Here is a 24,731-nt window from a genome sequence, read left to right as displayed (position 1 = left end):
GTATCATCACTTTTTTCCCCCTACTGGATCACTCCCATTAACGTACAAAACTCATTTGTCCTGTCTTAAAAATAACTTCCTCTTGGCATCATTTCTCTTCAGATATGGCCCTTCTTTTTTCTAGTGCTTTGTAACAAACTTCTCAAGTGTTGTTTATACTCACTGTCTCTCAGTTATTTCCCAGCTTCCTCTTGAACCCACTCCCCGTCATGCTGTGGCCAATATCATTACGTGGAAACCGCTCTTCTCAAGATCTGCATGACCTTCATACTGCTAAAGCCAATGGTCCTGCTCAGTCTTACGTTACGTGATCTCTCATCAGTCATGATCCTTGTCCTGGCTTTCTAGGACATCGTACTCCACGCTTTACCCCTATCACTCTGGCCCCTCCACTTGGTCTCCTTTGCTAGCTTCAGCCTCCTCTCCCTCCTCAAAATGGTGCAGTGCCCCAGGGCTCACTTCACAACTGCTTCTGTTTTTTATCGTGCTCATTCCTCAGATGATCTTATCCACTGAGGTCTAACGTAATGGATAAGATTAAAAACTAAGTCCTAATCTCTCCCTACACGATGGAGACCCCCTGCACCCTCCCCTACCTCAGCTGCCAGCAACTCTATGCTTCCATACACTAAGCCCAAAAACTTTATAGTTGCCTGATGCCGTTCCTCACACACAACATTCCATCTTAATAAAGAAATCCTCTCAGTTCTACTTCAATAATATATCTCGACTCTCACCCCTTCATACTACTGGTACTGCTACTACCCTGGCTGAAACCTTCACTGGTCCCTGCAATTAATGCAGCAGCCTCTAAACACATCTCCCTAATTCCACCCTTGTTCCCAGTCTTTTTCCCACAGAGCAGCCAGAGTGGTCTGCTAAAAATGGAAGTGAGCTCAAGTCTCTCTTCTGCTCGGAACCCTCTAATAGCTCCCACCTCCCTCAGCAAAGCCACAGGCCTTACAGTGGCCCACAGGCTCTCAGCCTTGACCCTGTTCCTCTGACCTTGTCTATCCCGCTCCCCTCATTTACTGAGCTCCATCTACTGTTGCCTCCACTATTCTCTGAGCACACCAGGCTTTTACATTTACCTCTCTCTTGGTCTGAAATGATCTTTTTCCAGATAGCCTCATGGCCAGCATTTCACCTCTTTAATGTCTCTGCTCAAAGATCATTTCCTCAGTAAGGCCTTTCCTTTAAAATATTCTTAAAAATCACAGCTCCAGCCCTAACTTTCCCTTAGATTTTGTCTCTACTTCATTTTACCGTCTGTCGCCCTTGCTAGAAGGTAAGCTCCAAGAGGATGGAGTTGTGCTTGTTTTGTACAAGATTGTATCATCAGTGCCTGGTGAAGAGCCCTACAGGACAAAGGCCGGTGCAGAGCCCTGCAGTTTGAGGAAGGACTACTGCCAACTTCCTAGTACCCAGAGGTTAAGAGGAAGTATCCAGAACGCTGAAAGACCAGATGAACAGCAAAAGTGAGACCATTTCCTTTCCCCTCCAGGGTTATCCACAGTACCTTTCAATGGAAGTGCTGAGGCTAAATATGGGTGCCATAGAAGGATATTTCCTGGCATAATAAAATGAAAATAAATAAGCAAATACACACACAGCAGGTTTAAAAACCGTAAACACAGCATGACCACACCTCATAACTGAACAGACGGCATGGGAGATGGGGGCCTTCATGCCGAAACGGAAAGAGGGTAATACTGGGTAACTATGGCACAAACTGACTTGTTTTCCACTTTAGCTTTGTCTGTATTTTATAAATTTCATACACTGAATGTTACTTTTGTAGTCAGGAAAAGTAAGATTCCACGTTAAGTTATTAAAATAACAGAAAACCAAACAAACAAAAAGAAAACCTTTAAAGTGACCTGCCTTTTACAAACTAGAAGTTTAGAGTTGAGAAGAGGGAGGGGGTAATGGTAGTTTTGAGATTTTACTAATCACAAATATATTTATCAAGAGACTGCTTTCTACAACACAAATCTTACTTTATTGCATACACAAGGCAACAAAAATTGGCAGGGAACACACTGTAAACTAATCAGCACTTAGCTATGATTGTATTGTGAACCCCTTTTACATGGCAATATTTTCTTAATGAATACAAGAAGCTATGTTCAAAGATATTCTTGGGGAAATAATCTTTTTCAAGATTTTGGTGAGAAAATTAACTACAAAAGGGTAGCAATATGGTTTTAGTTTTCAAAAGGAGCGTAATGTTTTCTTCTATTTATTAATAACTAATGAAATACAAATTTCAAAAGGGCATCAAGGCATCAGGCTTCCTGGCTGAGGGTCACACAAGAGTTTGGACTCTGAGGAGAGTTAGGAAAAGGGGAAGAAGCAACCGCCAGCAAAGAGTATACTGTGAATGAACTTACCAGAAACTGGCCTCATGATGTCCACTGGTTCCACTTCTTCTTTAACTTTTATCTCAGGTACAGGAGGGCCCAAAACGGAGGAGAGACTGCTGCCCACAGCCACTGGCGGTGGAGGGGCAGTGGCAATGGTGGTGATGGGTGGAGTGACGGGAACTGCTCCAGGAATGGTTGGAAGGGCAACCGCTGGTTGGGACGGGGGGCTAGCTGCTGCAATCATAGTTGGAATGGCTGGTGGAGGCTGCTGAGCGGTGGGTGGGACTGCAACGGTGGGCTGATCATTATTTTGATTGGACATGGTCTCCACAGACACAGTGACTGGAGTGGCCATCGATACGTGGATCTCTGACTTGGGTTTGGCACTGAAACACAAAAGCAAAGATGATGTATCAAACACAGAAAATTGCCTTAACCTGCATCATCTCAGACGGTGAATATCTGTCCAATTCTTTTTGTACAACACACAGCACAACTAAAACTCTATTCCTTGATTTTAAAAGTTGAACTTTAGGGTAACTTTTAAAGGGAATTCAAGTTTCAGAACCATCCCCATCGTTTTTATAGGCAGCAATAAAATTAATTTAGAAAACAAAGAACATTTTAAAGAAATCAAAGTCACATCACTGAAAGACAACCAATTTTCATTACATTAGTGTATTTTTCCCTCCAAGAATTCATTACTGCATATGTTGCCTTAGGAGGTTTATTTTTTAATAACAACTATACTCACACTTCACATGTCATTTGTAAACCTACTTCTTATAAAACAGGAAACTCATGCACATGGAAGAGATCGAAAAGAATACAAATTGAGAATAACTTCCCTCCACTTCGAACACCCAGCCCTCTACCCAGGGTCACCACAACATTCCAGTATGTTTTACCAGAAATACTCCAGACATCTAAAGTAACTACAAATACAGTCTTAAAAAATGTATATTCTATTTTTTTCAGTTTTCTAAGAAGTCATCGATGTCATTACAAATTCTTCTCAAACATTTTTTTAAGTAAAATATTTCATTTGAGAGCTGTAAAGCTTTACTGATTTATATTACTACTGCTGAAAATTCAGAATATCAAAAGCAACACAAGACAATACCCCTCAAGTTCAAGGCCCCAAGCAACAGGACTTATATAGGCAAAAAATTCAATATTGACCAAAACCTCACACCATATACAAAAATGAACTAAACAAGGATCATAAATCTAAACGTAAAAATGTAAAACTATAAAACTTTTATGACTGGAGTTCTTAGACATGATACCAAAAGCACAAAAAACTGATAAATCGGGCTTCATCCAAATTAAAAACTTTTGCTTTGCTAAAGACCATTTCAAGAGATTGAAAAGACAAGGCAGAGGCTGAAAAATATATCTGCAAAGCACATACTGCGTATATCTGAGAATATTATGCTAAGTAAAATAAGCCAATCACAAAAATACAGTCGGCCCTCTATACCCACAGGCTCCACATCTGCAGATTCAACGAGCAGTGAATGGAAAATATTTAGGGACAAAAAAATTCCAGAAAGTTCCAAAAAGCAAAACTTGAACCTGGTGCATACTGGCTACTATTTACACAGCATTTACATTGTATTAGGTTTATAAGTAATCTGGAGATGTGTAGGTTACATGAAAATACTATGCCATTTTATATAAGGGACTTGAACTTCCATGATTTTGATATATGCAGGGGCGCAGGTCATGGAACCAATGCTCCGAGAGGGTACCGAGGGGTGACCGTACTGTAGGACTCCATTTATATGCGCTACCTAGAGTAGTCAAATTCACTGAAAAAGAAAGCAGAATGGTGGTTTCCAGGGGTTGAAATGAGAGACAATGGGGAGTTGCTGTAAAACGGGTATACAGCTGCAGTTTTGCAAGATGAAAAATATCTGGAGATTGGTTGCACAGCACTGGGAACATGCTTAATACCGCTGAAATATACACTTAAGATGGTTAAAAAAAACAAAACACATATCTAAAAAAGGAGTTATATTTAGAAAATATAAAGAAGTCTGTAAACTCAACACTAAGAAAACAAATAATCCCATTAAAAATGGGCACAACCCATGAATAATGAACAATTTGCTAAAGAAAATATTCAGAAGGCTAATAAGCACACAAGAAATGTTCAACACTATTAGCCATTAGACATGCAAAGAAAGCTTCGATGATACACCACCACACACGTATCAGAATGGTGAAAATATAATACCCTATAATACCAAGTGCAGGAAAGAATGTGGAGCAACTATTTCTACAAAAAACCTTCTAGGGCTTCCCTGGTGGTGCAGAGGGTGAGAATCCGCCTGCCAGTGCAGGGGACATGGGTTCGAGCCCTGAGCCGGGAAGATCCCACATGCCACGGAGCAACCAAGCCCGTGCACCATAACTACTGAGCCTGTGCTCTAAAACCTACAAACCACAGCAACTGAACCCACATGCCACAACTACTGAAGCCCGCGTGCCTAGAGCCCGGGCTCCACAACAAGAGAAGCCATCTCAATGAGAAGCCTCCGCACCGCAACGAAGAGCAGCCCCCGCTCGTCGCAGCTAGAGAAAGCCTGCACGCAGCAACGAAGACCCAACACAGCCAAAAATAAATAAATAAATAAATAAAAATTAAAAAAAAACAAAAAACAAACAAACAAAAACCTGCTAACACTAATAAATGAGTTTAGCAAGGTTGTATAATAAAAGGATCTCCTATGTTGCAGGTATGAATTTTAAATGGTCCAGTTACCCTGGAAAACAGTTTGGTGGTTTCTTTTTTTTTTTTTTTTTTGCGGTACGCGGGCCTCTCACTGTTGTGGCCTCTCCCGTTGCGGAGCACAGGCTCCGGATGCTCAGGCTCAGCGGCCATGTCTCACGGGCCCAGCTGCTCCGTGGCATGTGGGATCTTCCCGGACCGGGGCACGAACCCGTGTCCCCTGCATCGGCAGGCGGATTCTCAACCACTGCACCACCAGGGAAGCCCTGGTGGTTTCTTATAAAACTAAAAATATACATGTACAATGCAACTCAGCAACTGCACTCTTGGGATTTTTATCCTACAGAAATGAAAATGGGTGGAAAATGTGTGTCTACCCAGAGCACTGGACATGAATGTTTACAGCAGCTTTATTTGTAATAGCCCCAAACTAGAAACTACCCCAATGTACCTCAATGAGTGAACAGATAAACAGATTGTGCTACATCCATATGATAAAACAGTGCTCAACCAAAACAGAACTACTACAATGCTAAAACTTGGATGACTCTCAAAAGTACTATGCCAAGTGAAAATAAGCTATATAATTATATATATAATTATGCGATTCCATTTACATAAAACTCTCAAAATGACAAAATTATAGTGATGAAGAACAGCTGAATGGCAAGGAGTTAGGGTTGGGGGAAGGGTGTGACTGTAAATGAGGGAATGTCTTTGTTGCAATGAAACAGTTCCATATTCTGATTATAACAGTGGTTATACAAATCTATTGATGTGATAAAATTTCAAAGTAGTATACACCAAAGGAAAAAAAAGTACATTATAAAAATTGGTGATATTCTAATGAGGTCTGTAGTTAAGTCAACAGTATTGTACCAATGCCAGTCTTTTCATTTAAAAAATGTACTAGAGTCATGTAAGATGTAACGATTTGGGGAAGCTGGAAAAAGGGTACATGGGAAATTTCTGTGCTACTTTTGCAACTTTTTGTGAGTCTTAAATTATTTCAAGATAAGCATTTAAAAAAATAAGGGTGGTGTAGACGTAAGGATTATTCTGGAATTAAAGACAATTAAAAGATAAAATAGGGCTTCCCTGGTGGCACAGTGGTGAAGAATCCGCCTGCCAATGCAGGAGACACGGGTTCGAGCCCTGGTCTGGAAGATCCCACATGTTGCAGAGCAACTAAGCCTGTGCGCCACAACTATTGAGCCTGCGCTCTAGAGCCCGTGAGGCACAACTACTGAAGCCCACGTGCCTAGAGCCCGTGCTCCGCAACAAGAGAAGCCACCACAATGAGAAGCCTGTACACTGCAACAAAGAGTAGCCCTCGCTCGCTGCAACTAGAGAAAGCCCATGCACAGCAACGAAGACCCAACGCAGCCAAAAAAAAAAAAAAAAAAAAGAGAGAGATAAAATAACCAGAGACATCAGCAAAAATATATAAGACTTAGGATCTCTGAAAATCCCCTTTCATAAAAGCAACAAAAAACTGGCAAAAAAAAAAAAAAAGAAAGTCAGAAACAACTTTTTCAGAACTCTAGAAATTAACCAAAGGCTTTGAACAATCTGGCAAAGCTATTCAAGAAAACAGGCTGAATCTTGGTAAGAACAGTAAACTTTGTGGCGTTTTAACTTGCACTGTTTCCATTTCCAGCTCCACAGTAGACGTATCAGCCAACAGCCCACACTGACAGTGAAAACCAGCAGCCTTGCAGCTACCAGAGGGGTCAGAGCCACGACAAACGCTCTTTACCAAAGAGTTACCATGATATGACCTGTCTGCTCGTTCCCATTTGCAAGGCTGTCTTATTTGACTTGACTTAGAGTTTGTCAGTGCAAATGACCTTTTCCCAAGGTGTGTTTTTGGAAAATATTAGAGGCAATCGATCAGTTTCCCAGCTGACTGAGAGGATGATAACAGTTGAGGCAAACAATAAGCTACCCAAAAAACGTGAAAGGAAAAGCTGGAGAATGAAATATCCATAAGAGATTTGAACAGCTCTGACATATTTCTGGCAGTCTAGGAAGCAACACATACGTGTAGCGCTGTGTGCAAACCCAGGGCTAAGCACACGCCCGGGGAAGAAATGAGAAGGCCCTAAGTCTCACCTCTGGCTGACTGTGAGGCTCTGTGCAAGCAGGAAGAGAGGGCTCAGGCAGAGCTGTCAACTGCCAGCCTAAGTGTTGAGAGGGTGCCCAAGACACACACAGAGCTCTCTGGCAAACACACGGAGACTTATTTGTTCCAGGCATTAAAGAAAATCTGGTCTTTCATTAGCTGACTACAAAGTTAACCAAGTAGATTTCAGTGGCTGCGTTAGACAAAGATATAGATTTTATTTTATTATTATTATTATTATTTTTTTTTTTTTTGGCGGTACGCGGGCCTCTCACTGCTGTGGCCTCTCCCGTTGCGGAGCACAGGCTCCAGACGCGCAGGCCCAGTGGCCATGGCCCACAGGCCCAGCCGCTCCGCGGCACGTGGGATCTTCCCGGACTGGGGCACGAACCCGCGTCCCCTGCATCGGCAGGCAGACCCTCAACCACTGCACCACCAGGGAAGCCCAAAGATATAGATTTTAAAGAATTAGTTCAGAAAAGTCACTATACAACTACAAGGAATAGCAACAAACCTGGGGAGGGGTGGGAGTCTGATGTTCAGAGTTGCCACATTATATTGGTTGCCTAAAGAGCAACCAATGCAGACTGGAGGGATGTTACAAGAACAAATGACACCGAGATCTATAAGTCCACCTTTATTCAGAGCTTTTCTATAGGTTTGGTGGAGAGTTTGAGGATGAACTAGTGACTGGCAGGGAAAATCTAAGCAAACATGAATAGTAGCCTTGTAGTATTGTACTATGTGACTTCTTTTAAAATTCAATTTTTATATCTATTTCGTTAGCGTCTGGATTTACTTTCTAAACCTGTTTTCTAATATTTCAACTTTTCTTAATGTTTTGTTTTGAATTAGCATTCACGTTTCAAAAGATGTATTGAGAAGTCTCCTTCCTCTAACCTACCCACTACCATCTCTACACAACACCACTCTATTTCAGTATTTCATTGAATCTAAGTTGCCAACACTATACAATACACCAATATTTTGTGAACAACTTAAAAATAAATTATTTAATGATAGGATATTAACACGCAGTCAATTTAAAGTTATATATTGATTTCAGAGACGTTGACATGTATATGTTCGATCTTACTTGTATCACGGAGTGTTCTGTATGGTTTTTGTTTTGTTTCTTTTAAAATTTTTGTTCACTTTTTTCATTTCTATCCTCTATGCCTACACTGTTTTCTGTTTCAACTGTACTTCATTCTGTGATGGTTTCTTCTAGATCTTTACTGAATTCTGTCCACTCATGTATCATCTCTTTATGTTTTCTCATTTATTCTTGGGAGTCTTCGTATTTCATCCTCGTGTTCTGTTTCATAAAAGTGGTGGCTATTTCGTTCAGTAATTTCTATTCACAGTCAAATATTCTGTTATAAATTTCATCTGTCCCCTGTAAATGTTTTTCTGGTGAGTGTTCTCAGTGAACAAACTAGTATACTGTGTTGCTTTTTTCCTACTTTTTAAACTTATTTTCCCATCAATCCTTCTGTTATTACTCGTCGGTAAATGAGTTGGGATATTCCAAGAAACAGTCAATTACGTGAGACTCCTTGGGCGTGGGAGGATAGGAAAACTGCTCTTTCAGCTGGTTGTTTTTCAAAATCCACATACTCTCTTCGTTCAGGTGCCACAGAAACAGACCGCCAACTGCAGAAAAAGGCCAGCCTGGGTGCCTGTGTGGGGCCCACAGCACAGCTTCTCTGAACCATACTAAGCCCAGGAGAGAGTCTACAACAGCCCCTCCTCACCCAAGGTTCTGCACGTTTTGCTCACAAGGGATAAACTTCTGTATTGATACATCACAGTGCGCTCTTCACCTTCATGAGCTACTTTTTTTCTACCACTTTAAAAGTAACTCCATATGCCACTTTGTTTAAAAAAAAAATCTTAAACAACTGAAAATAAGTGTATTACGTTTGCAAAATTTAATATCTGGTGTTGGCAAGAATGTGCAGGAAATGGGAACACATATCTTGTAAGCAGGTAAAAAGGTAGAGTGATTGGAAATCAGAATTTAAACTGCACGTTTACTTTGACCCATCAATGCTACTTCCAGAAATCTATCCCTGAGAAATGTTTGCAACAAGGCTCAATGATAGATAATGAGATTCACTGTAGTAATGTTTATTATAGTGATAAATGGAAATAACTTAAATGTTCATTAACTGAGGACTCAATTATGGCACCAGCCTATCTGGGAACATCACATAGAACAGGAATACAGTCTCCCTTCCTGGTTTTGTTCTTTCCTGACCTCTAAAGATGGTTATGTCCTAAGGTGTGGTCCTTGTACCACTTCTCTATTTACACTCACTGTCAATGGGAGCCTTTCCACTCTCATGGTGTTAAAGCATACATACAACGTACCTTAGAGATAATGCAGGCTTGGCTCCAGACCACTGCAATAAAATGAATATCGCAATAAAGCGAGTCACACACATTTTTTGGTTGCTCAGTGCATGTAAAAGTTATGTTTACACTATATTATAGTCTCTTAAGTGTGCAACAGCATTATGCCTAAAAAAACACAATATACATGCCTTAATTGTAAAAAATACTTTTTTGCTATAAAAAGCTAACCATCATCTGAGCCTTCAGGGAATCACAGCAGTGACATCAGAAATCACTGATTATAGATCACTATAGCAGATCTAACAATAACGAAAAGGTTTGAAATACAGTGAGAATTACCAAAATGTGACGGAGACACAAAGTGAGCAAATGCTGGGAAAAAAAAAAAAAAAAAAAGGCACTGATAGAGCTGCTGGATGGAGTGTTGCCAAAACCCTGCAATTTGTAAAAAATGCAGTATCTGTGAAGCGCCATAAAACAAGGTATGCCGGTACCTGCTTTAGTTCCCAAATCTTAATCATCAGCATGGACCTCTATCTTCAATTCCAGAATTGTATATACTTCAGAAATATGTATCCAGCTATGCACGCGACCTCTCCACTTGGGTGTGTTTAACCACCTGGATATCTACAAGTAAACTCCTGATTTCCCCCTTGCTATTTCTCACTCCTTGTCTGCAGTTGCTCAGGCAAAAACTAGGAGCCATCACTGCCTCCTTCCCTGTCTCTCCACTCAGAAAATCCTGACAGCTGTACCGTCAATACATACTGAGGATCTGAACTCTTCTCAAGACGTTGACTACCTCCATGCTGGTCCAAGCCATTAAGAGAGTCTAAGGTTTTATCATCTCTTACTTGGTCTCACTGCTTCCACTCTTGTCTTCTCGCAGTTGATCTCAGCCCAGCAGCCAGAGCAATCCTTTTAGAAATAAGTCAACTTATGTCACTCCTATGCCTTAGCCCTCTGACGGCACTCCTGTCTCACTCAAAATAAAATCCGAAAGATTCTGAATGGCCCACAAAGCCCTGTGTACATAATCTGGCTCTCACTGTTATCTCTGAACCATTTTGTACAACCCTGCCCCGCACTGTAGGCTGCTCTCCCTTGCTGCTCCTTGTTTATTCTTTCTTTTTTTCTTTTTTTTTTTTTTTTGCGGTATGTGGGCCTCTCACTGTTGTGGCCTCTCCCGCTGCGGAGCACAGGCTCCGGACGCACAGGCCCAGCGGCCATGGCTCACAGGCCTAGCCGCTCCGCGGCATGTGGGCTCTTCCCAGACCAGGGCACGAACCCGTGTCCCCTGCATCGGCAGGCGGACTCTCAACCACTGCGCCACCAGGGAAGCCCCCTGTTTATTCTTAATATACAGACAGTGCTTACTTCGCACAACACTGATTTTATGTGTGACTTTCATATACATACGTGTAACTGTATTCCCCCAGCCCCCCACCAACACTGTTCGAATTTCAGTTTCTACAGTATAATTATTAACTGTGAGTAATGTCATAAAGTGCAATCTTTGCTACGAGCTCTTCAGTCCACAAATCACTCTGTAACTTACAGACATGCACATCGCACATCACTTCTTTTGAAGTATGTCGTTGACTGGTTGGTGACTGCACATCTACTGCTCAGTTCATGCAGACAGCGAAGTGTGTAGTTGTGCTGTCTAGTTTCCTAGTGATAAACCCAGGTGAAATTTTACAAAAATGAACGACTGAAAGAGAACTGGCCAACAGCGATGAAAATGCAGAAAAAAATGTGATAAATCTAGAAGTAAAATGGGATGTGATTAGAAGATCTGAAAATGGCAACAGCAAAGATAATTTAGGATGAGACCCAGGCTTGTACGAAGCTATGGCATGGACCACACTGAGAAAGTCCAATGAATATAAAAAAGGTGGTAAAGTCATTTTACTGTAAGCCACTATAGTGAAACGGAGTATTTACTTCCATTTTGGACTGAAGACTGTAAAAAAACCCCACAACAACCCAATCACTCAGACCAAAGTGTTGAATTAACTGCCACACTGAAGGAAGATGGAAATTACAAGGAGGATTAAAAAAAACAAAAAACCAAAGCCTTTTACAGCCAATAAAGGCTGGATTCATTTTTTCAATAGTCAGCATTAATTTGATTAATGTAAGCTATCTGGTGAAGCTGCTAGCAAAGATAAAGATGCTGCTGTGGAATGTGCACCCAGATTCCAAGGATTAGTTAAGGCAGATGGTTTGATAAAAGGATAAAGATGTCCCTGGAAGTGATGCTGGCAACAACCTCACATTAAAGGAACTTCTGGAAATAATTTACAACACTGAAAAGACAAAGGATAGGGACTTCCCTGGTGGTGCAGTGGTTAAGAATCCACCTGCCAATGCAGGGGTCAAGGGTTTGAGCCCTGGTCCGGCAAGACCCCACAGGCCGCGGAGCAACTAAGCCCATGCGCCACAACTACTGAGTCCCGTGTGCCACAGCTACTGAAGCCCGCGCACCTAGAGTCCATGCTCCGCAACGAGAGAAGCCACTGCAATGAGAAACCCGCGCACCACAATGAAGAGTAGCCCCCACTCGCCGCAACTACAGAAAGCCTGCGCACAGCTACGAAGACCCAACACAGCCCAAATAAATAAGTAAGTAAGTAAGTAAGTAAGTAAGTAAGTAAGTAAATAAGTAAGTAAGTTCTTTAAAAAAAAATCTGCCTGCCAATGCAGGGGACACGGGTTTGATCCTTGGTCCGGGAAGATCCCACATGTCGTGGAGCAACTAAGCCCATGTGCCACAACTACTGAGCCCACGTGTCACAACCACTGAAGCCTGCCCTCATAGTAACGAAGACCCAACGCAGCCAAAAGAAAAAAAAGACAGGATAAAATGTCAGGGCAGACCCAAACTTAGAAAGGAGTATGACAATTCACCAAAGCTTAGAAGGAGTCTTGCTCTGTTTCATAAGTTATTCAATGTGAATAAGGGAAGCATTGTTCCAACTACAATCGTCCCTTAATACCCACCCTCGCGGATACCAAAATCCATGGATACCTGTGGACGCTCGAGATGTGTAACCCTCAGATACAGAGGGCCAACTGTACTCTTTTTTTTTTTTTTTTTCTTTTTGCGGTATGCGGGCCTCTCACTGTCGTGGCCTTCTCCCGTTGCGGAGCACAGGCTCCGGATGCGCAGGCCCAGCGGCCATGGCTCACGGGCCCAGCCGCTCCGCGGCATATGGGATCCTCCCAGATCGGGGCACGAACCCGTATCCCCTGCATTGGCAGGCGGACTCTCAACCACTGCGCCACCAGGGAGGCCCCCAACTGTACTCTTGATTAAATTTTCTTTCTTTCTTTTTTTTTTTTTTTTTTTTGGCTATGCTGCACAGCTTGTGGGATCTCAGTTCCCAACCAGGGTTTGAACCTGGGCCCTCAGCAGTGAAAGCATGGAGCCCTAACCCCTGGACTGTCAGGGAATTCCCATTTGATTAGCTTTTAGAAAGAAATAAAACACTTTAATTCTCAGCACTTCTGATGTTCAAATTACAGCGTACTACTAAGTAAATTTTAGTTTTACTATGTTTTTCATTTCCCTATATATTTTAACTGACAGTTAAGAGAATTTTTGATACTTTCACAAATGTTTTTAGGGTCACAGAACAATTATAAATAACCATGCACAGTTTCCGTTTACGTGGTTATTGTACATTCCTGTGCTAATGTACAAAGTGGTGACTGCAAATACTCCTACCTCAAAGTCTTAGTCCCTGCTCTTTCCTCTGCCTGACACAGTCTGACATCAGGGAGCATGTGGCTTATTCCTCCATGCTCTTAAAGCCTCTGCTCAGAGAGGCCTTTCTGTAAGTCATCACCCCTTCCTCCCATCACTTATATTCCGTTTACACTGTTTTCTTTTTCTTCACATATTTATTATTTCTCTACATTCTCTAGACAGTAAGCTTAAGGAGAATGGACACTTTATTTCAGTCACTCTTACATCCCCAGATTCTAAAATGATACTTAGCACACACATGGCATTCATAAATTTTTTTTTGAAGCTTTATGAAGAAAGAGATCTAAATATATTAACATGGTAAGCGATTACAGACATAAGTATAAAATGCAGTATATAAAACAATCAACAAAATCCTGTTTTTAAGAATCTATCAACCTATCTACACGTGTATGTAGAAAAAGACATGGAAAAATGCTTAACAAAACTTTAACCAATCAATATTACTCTGGGGAGTGGGACTGGAGTGGGGGTGGAGAATAGGACAATTTTCTCTTTATACCTTAAATATTTTTATATTGTCTCAATTTCCCCCAAAATATTACTTTTAGAATTAAGGAGATAAAGAGTAAAGAAAACAGAATGCATTAACTATTGTCATGATGCCATTTTCGACAGCAGCAATAAGTGGGTGTTTACTGTGAGGCAGGCTCTGTTCTAAGCGGTTTCAATACACAGGGAGCCTATGAGGGAGGTGTTGTAAGTATGCCCACTTCATAAATGAGGTGAATAAGGGTCCAAGAGGTTGAGAAACGTGTCCAGATCTCATGGCTAGGAAATGGTTCTTTCAGATGCACACACTAGTGGTTTTTTTTAGAGGCAAAGGATGTGACGTCTGTGACATGTATTAGACTTTTCTGTCCTCAATGATTGCTCACCCTGCAGGCCTAGGCGACCCAGACGTACTCCGCATAGAGCTCTCCACTCGAGGGCTAGCCACTTCAGGAGGCTGAGGAGGAATGAGGGTTTTCCGAACTGCCATTCTGAAAGAGTAAAGAGACAAACCCAGACGGCATTAAAGGACAAGAACTACACATTAGCTAAGTGTACCTATGGCTAGGTATTTTTTAATGGATTTTCAAATTTTATCAAACGAATGAAGGCAGATTATTTAAAAAACCAAATAGTACTAAAACGGTTTTGATAACATACAGCAGATCCCTTCCCCCTGCCTCCCCACTTCCTGCCCATCTCTTTTCAGGAAGCAACCATTGCGACTCTTTTACCTGCTTCTTCTACCTTCTACCTACACATCTCCTTTGTACTTAATACTAAAATTTAGGGACTTCCCTGGTGGCGCAGTGGTTAAGAATCCACCTGCCAATGCAGCGGACACGGGTTCAATCCCCGGTCAGGGAAGATCCCCTATGCCGCGGACCAACTAAGCCCAAGCGCCGCAAGTATTAAGTCTCTGCTCTAGAGCCCATGAGCCACAACTACTGAGCCCACACGCCACAACTACTGACGCCCTCGCAGCTAGAGCCTGTGCTCCGCAACAAGAGAAGCCACCACAATGAGAGGGCCGCGCACCACAATGAAGAGTAGCCCCCCCTCACCACAACTAGAGAAAGCCCACACGCAGCAATGAAGACCTAACGCAGTCAAAAATAAATAGATATATAAAACATAAATAAATAATAAAAAAAATTTTAAAAATAAAATAAAATTTAAATCTGTCTAGCAGTTATAATCATTATTGTACCTATGTATTTATACTGACCTGAGGAACTGAGTGAAAACAGTTGATCAAGGTAGCTAGTGATCCACTGTGTCACGCAGTAGAGAGGCCACGCGTGGCTCCAACTGACAACTAACTACGGGAGCTTAGCAATGTGGACGTCATAAGTGATCTTGACACGTTTAGTTCTGGCAGAGTGGTGCAAGCAAATGCTAGAAGAGTCGGTTTGAGACAAAGTGGCTAGAACATACCACTTAGCAATGCCTAATCATGAATGCACCCAGACACTGATCATAAGACTGTTAACATCTCAAAAAGGTTGACTTCCACACAGCATATTTCTCCTGATAAAAAGACTAAACCACCAACTTAGGAAGGAGTCTTGCCAAAAGGGGAGAAAAAGTGAAGTGCACCAAGCCTTTAGATTCAAGTAACAACTCAGAGAAAATGTGGAGGAGAGGATAACAAGTGAAACTAGGCAATGGGGTCAGTGGGTTGAATTGTGTTCCCTAATATGATCCATCCGAGTCCTAATCCCTGGTACCTGTGAATGTAAAAAAAATAGGGTCTTTGCAAATGTAATTAAGTAGATAAGATCATTCTAGACTTAGGTAGGTTCTAAATCCAATGATGGGTATCCTTTTAACAGAAAGGAGAGGGAGATTCGAGACACCCAGACACAGAGGGAAGGCCACGTGGATTTGGAAGCAGAGATTGGAGTGATGCATCCACAGGCCAAGCAACACAAAGGACACCCAAGAGCCACCAGAAGCTGGAAGCAGGGCATGGAGTGGATCCTCCCTGAGAGTTCAGAAGGAACCAACCCTGCGACGTGCTGATTTCAGACTTCTAGTCATCAGAACTGTGAGAATAAACTTCTGTTGTTTTAAGCCACCAAACTTGTGGTAATTTGTTACAGCAGCCCTAGGGGACTAACAGAATGGGGATGCAATTGACAAATTCAGGGAGAGAGTTGGGAGGGGAGAGGAAACTCTACAGGACAAAAGACCAAGTTTCTTCAACAGACAAACTGCAAGGAAAAAAGAAATGGAGGTAACATATGTTAGAAGACTCTTAATAGACATATCGACCAATCATAATGTGTGTACCTTATCAGAATACAGACTCAAATAAATAATATAAAACAAAACAAAATTTGTGACATTTGAGATCACTGGAAGTTTGAACAATGACTAAATATTTGATAACATTATGGGGTTATTAAATTTTTTTAAAGTATGTATTTCAATAAACACATGCTGAAATACATACAAACAAAATGATGTGTTCCCTATGATTTGCTTCAAAATAATATGGTGGAAGGTGGTGGACAGGCATACAGATAAAACATGAACTGATAAGTTAATAACTGAAGTTGAATGATGGGTATAAATTCAGATGTTCAAATTTGTATTATGTTTAAACCTTCCACAATAAAAAGAAATAAACAAAAAAGCAAGACCACTCAACCCCCCATTCCTCAGTACAAACACGCCCTCCAAACCGCTAAAGAGATACACTACTATAAACCCACAGAATGACCAAACTTTAAAAAGAGTGCCAAATAACAAGCGTTGATGATGACAAAGGCAAGGACCCCACTGCTGGTGAGTGTAAAGGGGTACAAACACCTGGACAAACTGCTGGCGTTACCTGCTGGAGGTGAAAATGAGCACAGCCCACATCCCAGCAAATCCCCTCCAAGGTACATAACAGCGCTGCATTTATGGATGCATCAAAGGTGATGCACAGAGCTTCCCTGGTGGCGCAGTGGTTGAGAGTCCGCCTGCCGATGCAGGGGACGCGGGTTCGTGCCCTGGTCCGGGAAGATCCCACATGCCGCGGAGCGGCTGGGCCCGTGAGCCATGGCCGCGGAACCTGCGCGTCCGGAGCCTGTGCTCCGCAACAGGTGAGGCCACAGCAGTGAGAGGCCCGCGTACCGCAAAAAAAAAAAAAAAAGGTGATGCACAAAGATGTTCGGGGTAACATTATGGCCCTAAACTGGAAATAACCCAAATATCCATGGTTAAACTATGGTATTCTCAGACAAGGGCATTTTATGTAACCATAAAAAAAGTTACAATTATATGCAGTAACATGGATCAATCTCCCAAAACCAAGTGAAAGAAGACGGACTCACACAAAAAATGTATATGATTCTATGGGAGCTCAAAAAGAGGCAAAACAAATCCATAGGGTAAAAAGAAAAACTGGTTAGTAATCTTTGGTAGAAAGTGCTGGTAATGTTCTGTTTCTTGACCGATACAGCAGTTATATGTTTGTGCTGACTCATTACACTGTACATACATTATCTGTGCAGTTTTCTACACTTCAGTGAAAGTGCTGAAAGAGAGAGAGACTGGACGAAGTGGAGCTAGCAAATAGAGACAACGCCTTCATTTTCATTGCAAACAGGGGCAAAAAAATGGGGTAGAGAGTGGAGCAAAGTGGAAGAAATGACAAGTTTATACTTTTTTATGTGAAGGATCCACTAACAAGAAAAAACTGATGGAGGAGAGAGGCAGAAGAGCTGGAGCACTGTTCTCACGGAGGTGAGACGGGATGCAGTCGGGTGTTCTGGAGAGATGCCCCGAGAGCTCAGCTCTGAGTGATGGAGAGATGGAGGCGGAGCTGGAGACAGAGGCAGGCAGGCAAGTATGCGACAGCTAGCTTGTGAACTTCTCTTTTGCTTGTTTCCATTTTCTCAAGCAAGTAGCAGAAAGAAAAAAGTAGGCGGCACATTCATTAGCTACAAGTGAACATGGGACAGGAGGTATGGAAGTCTGGAAAGGAGCGGAGGTACACGGGTGTCTGGAGGAATGGCCAAGGAAAGCAGACTGTGCTGGGCCGCCGGGAGACCCCAGGGGAGGTGTGTGAGGTTAAGCTGGACGAGGCAATACTCTGCTGCACACAGGTAAGCGGCACAACGCAAATTAGGCAGAACGTTGGATTTTAACTCTGATTTTGACAAAGTGAAGAGGAGGACAGGGAAGCTGAGGCTGTACACAAGGAAATGATTGCAACGGACCACAGACTCTGAACCAGGGAGAGCAGACAAAGAGGCCAGGAAAGGCAGTGAGGAAAAGTGAAAAGGTGGTAAGGACCAATAGACTGAAGGCTCCCAGCTGGGTCCTGTTGGGAGTCGCTGCCAGGGACATGGAGAGAGGCGGGCTGTGGGACCCTAGGGTACAGAAAAAGCTGCTGAACTTTTGTGCTGTGGAGTGCTAGCACTCATGGGTGTGCCCTGCTGAGGGAGGGTGGATGCAGAGGATGCATTCAAGCAACTGAGGGGCCAGAGAGCTGGGAAATCATTTCTGTTTACATTAAAGTTGAAGATGGTATGACACAGCCAGACACTATGTACCGTCTGAAGGACAAACACAGACCCCAAATCAAACCTGAATCTGTCCCACAAGGAAGCCACCAGCCACATGGGGCTACTAAGCACTTGAAAGGTGACAAGCGCAACTGACGAGCAAGATTTTAAACAATATTTCATTTAAACTAATTTGAATTTAAAAACTGGTATTTGATTCAGTTACTGGAAAACTTTTCAGTGTGTGTGGATTAACCTGGCTATGTTAAACTACTCTTTCAATTGCAAATTTTATGAAATCTAAATACAGACCAGGAAGCATGTCTGCTGTTGAGAAGGAAGGGCCTGAAAGTGGCAGTGAGGCCCAAAGAGGACAGCAACCCCACCCCCAGGCCCAGTGACAGGATGGAATGGGGAGGGAGAGACAGCCACCACCCTGGGGAGAGTCGAGGAAGTCGAGACCCCGAAGAAGAGCCAAGTTCCAATTAAAGCAAGAAGCCATGCTCAGAGAAGAGGTCAGGCCACAGGGGACTCAGATGATGACAGACGATCTCAGAGGGCACAGCAGAAGGGACTTTGGAGGTGACGAAGCATGGGAGAACGGGCAGATCTCATTTTGTCCAGCGCTGTGAAATTTCAAAATATTTTACCTTGGTGCCAGTTTGTATCCATTGCCATCTACTGTATCGAGCATTTCGTGGTTCGTTACAACAGGAAACGCCTACCCTTCGGTTTTGGTGATTCTCTATGAATTATTTTTCAGTCATCCCTCTCCTCTTCTCTGATCTGTCTGGCTGAAACCCCATCACTTGGAGGCAGGAGCTCCTGAACTGGTTCTTTAAATTTTTGGTCTTTTCTCTCCTATTCTCTATCTCTTTGTCTTTTTGCTCTACTTTTGAGAGATTTCCTCAATTTTACTTTTCAAGTTTTCTACTGAGTTTTTGATTTCTGGACACATTCCTGTTCTCGGAATGCTCCTTTTGTGGAGCACGGCCTTCCTGTTTCATGCAGTTTTCTTTGGTCCTTTGAAGACGGTACTGATAGTGTCTGTCTCTGGTCATGTGCTCTTATGTTTTGTTTTTAGTTTTATTCTCCTTACCCAGCCTCTGCATCTTCCGAGCTGCTGTTTTCAGTGTGTTCACTGTGGCTTCTATCTTGCATTGTTAGAAGAACCCTCAGATACCTGATATGCTTGGCTGCACGCTCATGATGAGAGGAGTGGGGGCACTAAAAAGCTGGTTGGCAGCTCTGAGCTTGTGGCAGGGCTTGTTTACTTTAAGGGCAACTGGAGCCCTGTCCTTAGTGTCCTTAAACCCCTACTGTCGGTAGCCTTAGCTCTTTCCCCTCGGGCTGGAATGGACCCTAGAAGCAGAGTACAGGCGTCTTCTCACTTTCTGTCAACAGAGTTAAATTCAACTGCCAGGGTCGTGTCAGCCCCGAGGGAGAAGTCTCAGCACTCCACACAGGCTTGGCCCCCTAATCCGTGTTTGGTGCAGCACCAAGCCCTTCACTGTGCTGGCTGATCCCAGTGGACCATCTGCAGAGTGTACTGGGGCTGGAGAGGAGGGGCAGTGCACCCCACTGTGTGGGCAGAGAAGGAAGGGAAGGGCTCTAACCACTTTTCAGACAGATTTCAGCCCAGCCTTTTACCCCCAGTTCTTCCTGCTCCTAGTCCTTTTGAAGATTCACAATTTAAACAAGGATGGTTCTCAGCGCTCTTCTCTGCAGACTTAACGTTCACCTTTTTCACAGCTAAGGGAGCGAGTGAGCACTTGCCTATTTGCTTTCCAGCTTCAAAGTCTTGTTGCTGTTGTGTCTTCTCCTATTCTCCCCATCCCTGAGTTTATAATCTTTTTTAAAAAAAATTTATTTATTTACTTACCCACTTACTTTTTTTTGGCCGTACCGTGTGGCTTGTGGGATCTTAGTTCCCCAACCAGAGATGGAACATGCGCCCTTGGCAGTGAAAGCGTGGCATCCTAACCACTGGACCACCAGGAAATTCCCTACAATCTTTTTAAATAGCCTCCTTACTAAAAGTTCTGTAGGGTTTTGAGAGGAAGAGAAATTTAGAAGTGCATATTCAATCTGCCATCTTAACTACAAGCTCTGCCTTGTGTTTTGATATGGTTACTGTGTCATGGACTGACTTAGTATTAAGACAGAGACTCTGGTCTCTGTTATAGCAGAGCACATACCTTCCCACCTATGACCCACCAACTCAGAAGCTTATATGACAACACTATCTGCTACTAAATATGACCCTTAATACACTTGGGAAACTGCTTGCCCCGAGCAACAATTCATTGAGGACAATGAGGAAAAAATACACAGCACACATTACTGTGGCTAGCTAGACAAGCCTGAAGAGTTCAGTTCAAGCTACTTTAGGGGTTCTAGGATTAAACTCTCAGAACCAGAGAGAACTCCTAAAAGTACATAATACGCAACACATGCTTACAAAGTGACACCCAACTGACTCCTGGATTCTTACCATCCTGCAGTCTGAGCTTGGCAAGCCTCTACTGAATAACCCGGCGGTCAAGTTATTTTGGAGGAAACTGAGTTTGCTATCAGCACTGGATTACTGCCTACCTGTTTACACCAATTATATCCAGAATTAGAGGTGTCATTTGGCCCTTCTGGATCTACTCACCCATCTGTGGCAGGTTTCTTCCGGAGTATACTTGGCCGTGGGGACGAGCCCTGGGCTGGAGCGTTGGTGCTCGCACTCTGGCTGTGAGTCTGCACCACAGTTGTTGCTGCTGGGGCAGCACTGAATGGGTTGCTAATAGGGTTGGCTACAATTGTGGCTCCATCTGCCAACACCACTGCTGGAGGACAGGAAAGAACAATGAAGAGAAGGAAACGGAAGTAACATTACTAAAATGTCACGTCAGACAACAAACAACGATCAGACCACCACAATCAAGAGTATCCATGTTAGGACTGTCCAATTTCAAGAAGACGAGGGATAAGGACAAAAGCAGATGGCAAAGTGGGAGAGGTTACAAAGTCCACTGATGCACGATCACGATCAAGAACCTCTTTTCTTTGCTCTACAAGCATAATTACTAAGAAGTGAGACAAGGGCCTCCCTGGTGGCGCAAGTGGTTGAGAGTCCGCCTGCCGATGCAGGGGATACGGGTTCGTGCCCCGGTCTGGGAGGATCCCATATGCCGCGGAGCGGCTGGGCCCGTGAGCCATGGCCGCTGGGCCTGCGCATCCGGAGCCTGTGCTCCGCAACGGGAGAGGCCACAGCAGTGAGAGGCCCGCGTACCGCAAAAAGAAAAAAAAAAAAAAAAAAAAAAAAAAAAGAAGTGAGACAAGATACATCAAGTATACAGTATACTGCAAGAAATGTTCTGCTACAGTGTTTTGGTGAAATAACCACCACCTCGCAATTCCTAATAATGGTACCAACATTCCAGCCTATCTTTACAGCTTTACAAACAACTCCAAAAAAAAAAATCTTAGGGAATTCCCTGGGGGTCCAGTGCTTAGGACTCCGCACTTCCACTGCCAGGGCCCAGGTTCAATCCCTGGTCGGGGAAGTAAGATCCCGCAAGCCAGGCAGCACGACCAAAAGGTAAAAAAGAAAAAGAAAATCTTGAAATGGAATGAGAACACTAGTCTTATAAGGTGAATGTACTCTCTCAACTAAGAGCTCTTTTAGAACGCTTCTCCCCATGTGCAAATGCATGTTAGGCTGTTTATGTACGTAGTTTCTAATGCTTACAAAGACCCTGACAAGTAAGTTCTAAGCAACTCATGTTACAAAGAGAAAATTAAGGCCTAGCGAGCTTACTTGAGACCACAAAGCCAGCAAGTAGCAAAACCATGATTCAAACCCTGTGTACCTTTCCCCTCCACACCAACTTCCATGTAAAAAATTAAAATTACCTGAAGTCTTTCCTTCAGGCTGAGGCTGCTGGGTCCCTATTGGTGCAGGCTGAAGTCCTTGGGTGCTGATTGGGGTTGCTGAGTGAATGCCCTGTGTGCCTATGGGGGCTGGCTGGATCCCTGGGGTCCCAATGGGAGCTGGCTGGATGCCCTGTGTACTGATGGGGGCTGGCTGGATCCCTTGGATATGTCGAGCGTGGGACGCATCCACTGTCATCAACTGCATGGGGTTCAGGTGGACTGTGGACGCCACCCCAACTCCAGTCTGAGCCGTGATAGCAGAGTTTGGAGCCTGAGCTGAAACTAAAAATGATGCAAAAAGTGACAAAAATGTTAGCTTTGATTAGCACAGTCCACATAAGGAGAAAAACACTCAAATCAAAACAATTTTTCCACTGTTCAAGATCTAAACTCTCAGTTAAAAAAAAAAGTGCTACGTAAATGCTATACATTGAGGTTTTTTCCCCCCTATTTCCACCAAATTGATACGATCTCTCTGCAGATTGCTAGAAATGTTATTAAAATGAGAAAAAAGCAATCATTTATTAAAAGCCAAATGTGAGCCAGGCAACTATGTAAGTAATTAATATAAAACTTCTGAGATACATCCATGCCTCCAGGTCAAGAATCTTTGCTTTAATTGATAGAACCACTATCACAGGCACTTCTGAAATACAGTAGTTGTGAATTTTAAATCCCAAAATATGCACTGAAGAGAGAATTAACTTGTCCTTTTATCTATCAGGCAAACATATCATCTACTGTGTATATTAAAAACAAACAAACAAACAACAAAATTGAAAACAAAAACATTCCCAGGAAGCAACAAAAGAATAAGGGATTTCTCACTGTTTGTGGAAAGAAAACAAACAAAAGACTTTTCTTCTCGGTCATCCAAACAATCTGGAAAAAGATATACATATCCCCATGTTCACTGCAGCATTATTTAGAATAGCCAAGATATGGAAACAATCTGTGTCCATTAGTGGATGAATGGATAAAGAAGACATGGTATATATATCCACACACACATAATGGAATATTACTCAGCCATCAAAAAAGAAAAATCTGAAATACCGCCATTTGTGCCAACATGGATGGACCCAAAGGGTATCATGCTTAGTGAAATAAGTCACAAAGAGAATGACAAATACCATATGATCTCATTATATATGGAATCTAAAATGCAGAAAACAAAAATAAACCAAGCTTTTGGATACAGAGAACAGACTGGTGGGTGCCACAGGCAGGGGTGGAGAGTGGGCGAAATGGGTAAAGGTGGCCAAAAGGTACAAACTTCCAGTTATAAGATAAATAAGTCATGGGGATGTAATGTACAGCATGACGACTATAGTTAGCAATACTGTATTGTATATTTGGAAGTTGCTAAGAGAGTAGATCTTCAAAGTTCTCATCACAAGAAAAACAATCTTTAACTGGACGGTGACAGATGTTAACACCCACTACGGCTCTGCCCTATACTTTCTGAAAGATGCTTTCCAAATGTCACTTCCTTCAGGAAATCACTCCTGACCTCCAACCCTACCTTCTCAAGTAGAAACAACCTCTTACCTCAGAAGCAGCATGGCTTTGCTCAAGCCCCTCTTTTGAGATTTAGCATATTATAGTATCTCTTCATGTCTAATCTTCCTACTAGACTCTAAGCTTGTTGAAAGCTGTTTAAAAGTCAACTTTAAAAATAGAGCCTAGCATAAGACCTTACATAAAGTAGAGTTTCAATAAATATTCAATAGGATACTGTAAGCTGGTTACTAAATCATTTTTTCATTTGTGTCCATCCATGTTTAGATTCACATGTCTGAGAAATAATATATTACCCCTCATCTGCACCAACAATGACAGTTAGATCCTGGAAGAAATAAAGTATTGAACGTACTATTCATTTTTCTGTGTTAGTATCTATCAGGGCTACAGCAGTGATGAAAGAAGAATAATGTAGAGAAACAGATGACTGGCAGGATCCCCAACATTTCAGACAGTGCCCTTATGATGGATTTTTACAATAAAGGTTTACATAGAATGACAATGTCTGCATAGTTGATTCTAGGTCAAGAGAGACTCTGCATGCCATTTTCAGCTGGCTAGCATTCAGAGAAATACACAGTGGTCATGAATGACCTTCTCCAGAAAAGCAAAATGACTGCACTGTTATAGAAGTTATCAATTCAAGGTAGTAGATGAAGGAGAGAACCTGAAGGCAAGTGCTGTTACTGATAAAGAGACTTAAGAATTTTCAGCAGTTAGTGTAACACACACACGCATGAAATTTACTTCCTAATTGTCAACATGCTTCTATGATACTTTTTGCATCCTACTTTTGACAATAGTCAATTAAACAGTATTCTACTTTATAAGACTGTTAATAAAAAAAACACTGTTATGAAGTTCTTTTAAAAAGAAAGTTTTGAAAAACAAACAGCCCCCAACCCCGGCAAAAAAAAAAAAAAAA

General features: G+C 42.5%; 1 protein-coding gene across 6 annotated transcripts in view; it reads right to left on the bottom strand.

Annotated features, from left to right (window-relative positions):
• SAP130 (Sin3A associated protein 130) overlaps positions 1-24,731 on the bottom strand; it is a 76,421-nt gene that overhangs the window by 22,722 nt on the left and 28,968 nt on the right. For 5 of the 6 annotated variants that reach the window (XM_060106915.1, XM_060106917.1, XM_060106919.1 and 2 more), the window contains 4 exons: positions 22,262-22,564; positions 21,015-21,192; positions 14,243-14,347; positions 2,394-2,752 (listed from right to left, as the gene is read on the bottom strand). In XM_060106915.1, the coding sequence (XP_059962898.1) occupies positions 2,394-2,752; positions 14,243-14,347; positions 21,015-21,192; positions 22,262-22,564 (945 nt within the window). The remainder of the gene's footprint in view (positions 1-2,393; positions 2,753-14,242; positions 14,348-21,014; positions 21,193-22,261; positions 22,565-24,731) is intronic. The other variant, XM_060106916.1, reaches the window with a different exon arrangement.

Source organism: Mesoplodon densirostris, chromosome 8 (genome assembly GCF_025265405.1).
Source record: "Mesoplodon densirostris isolate mMesDen1 chromosome 8, mMesDen1 primary haplotype, whole genome shotgun sequence".
NCBI lineage: Eukaryota > Metazoa > Chordata > Mammalia > Artiodactyla > Ziphiidae > Mesoplodon > Mesoplodon densirostris.
The sequence above is the reverse complement of the archived record's forward strand: the minus strand, read 5'-3'. Positions and strand labels throughout refer to the sequence as shown.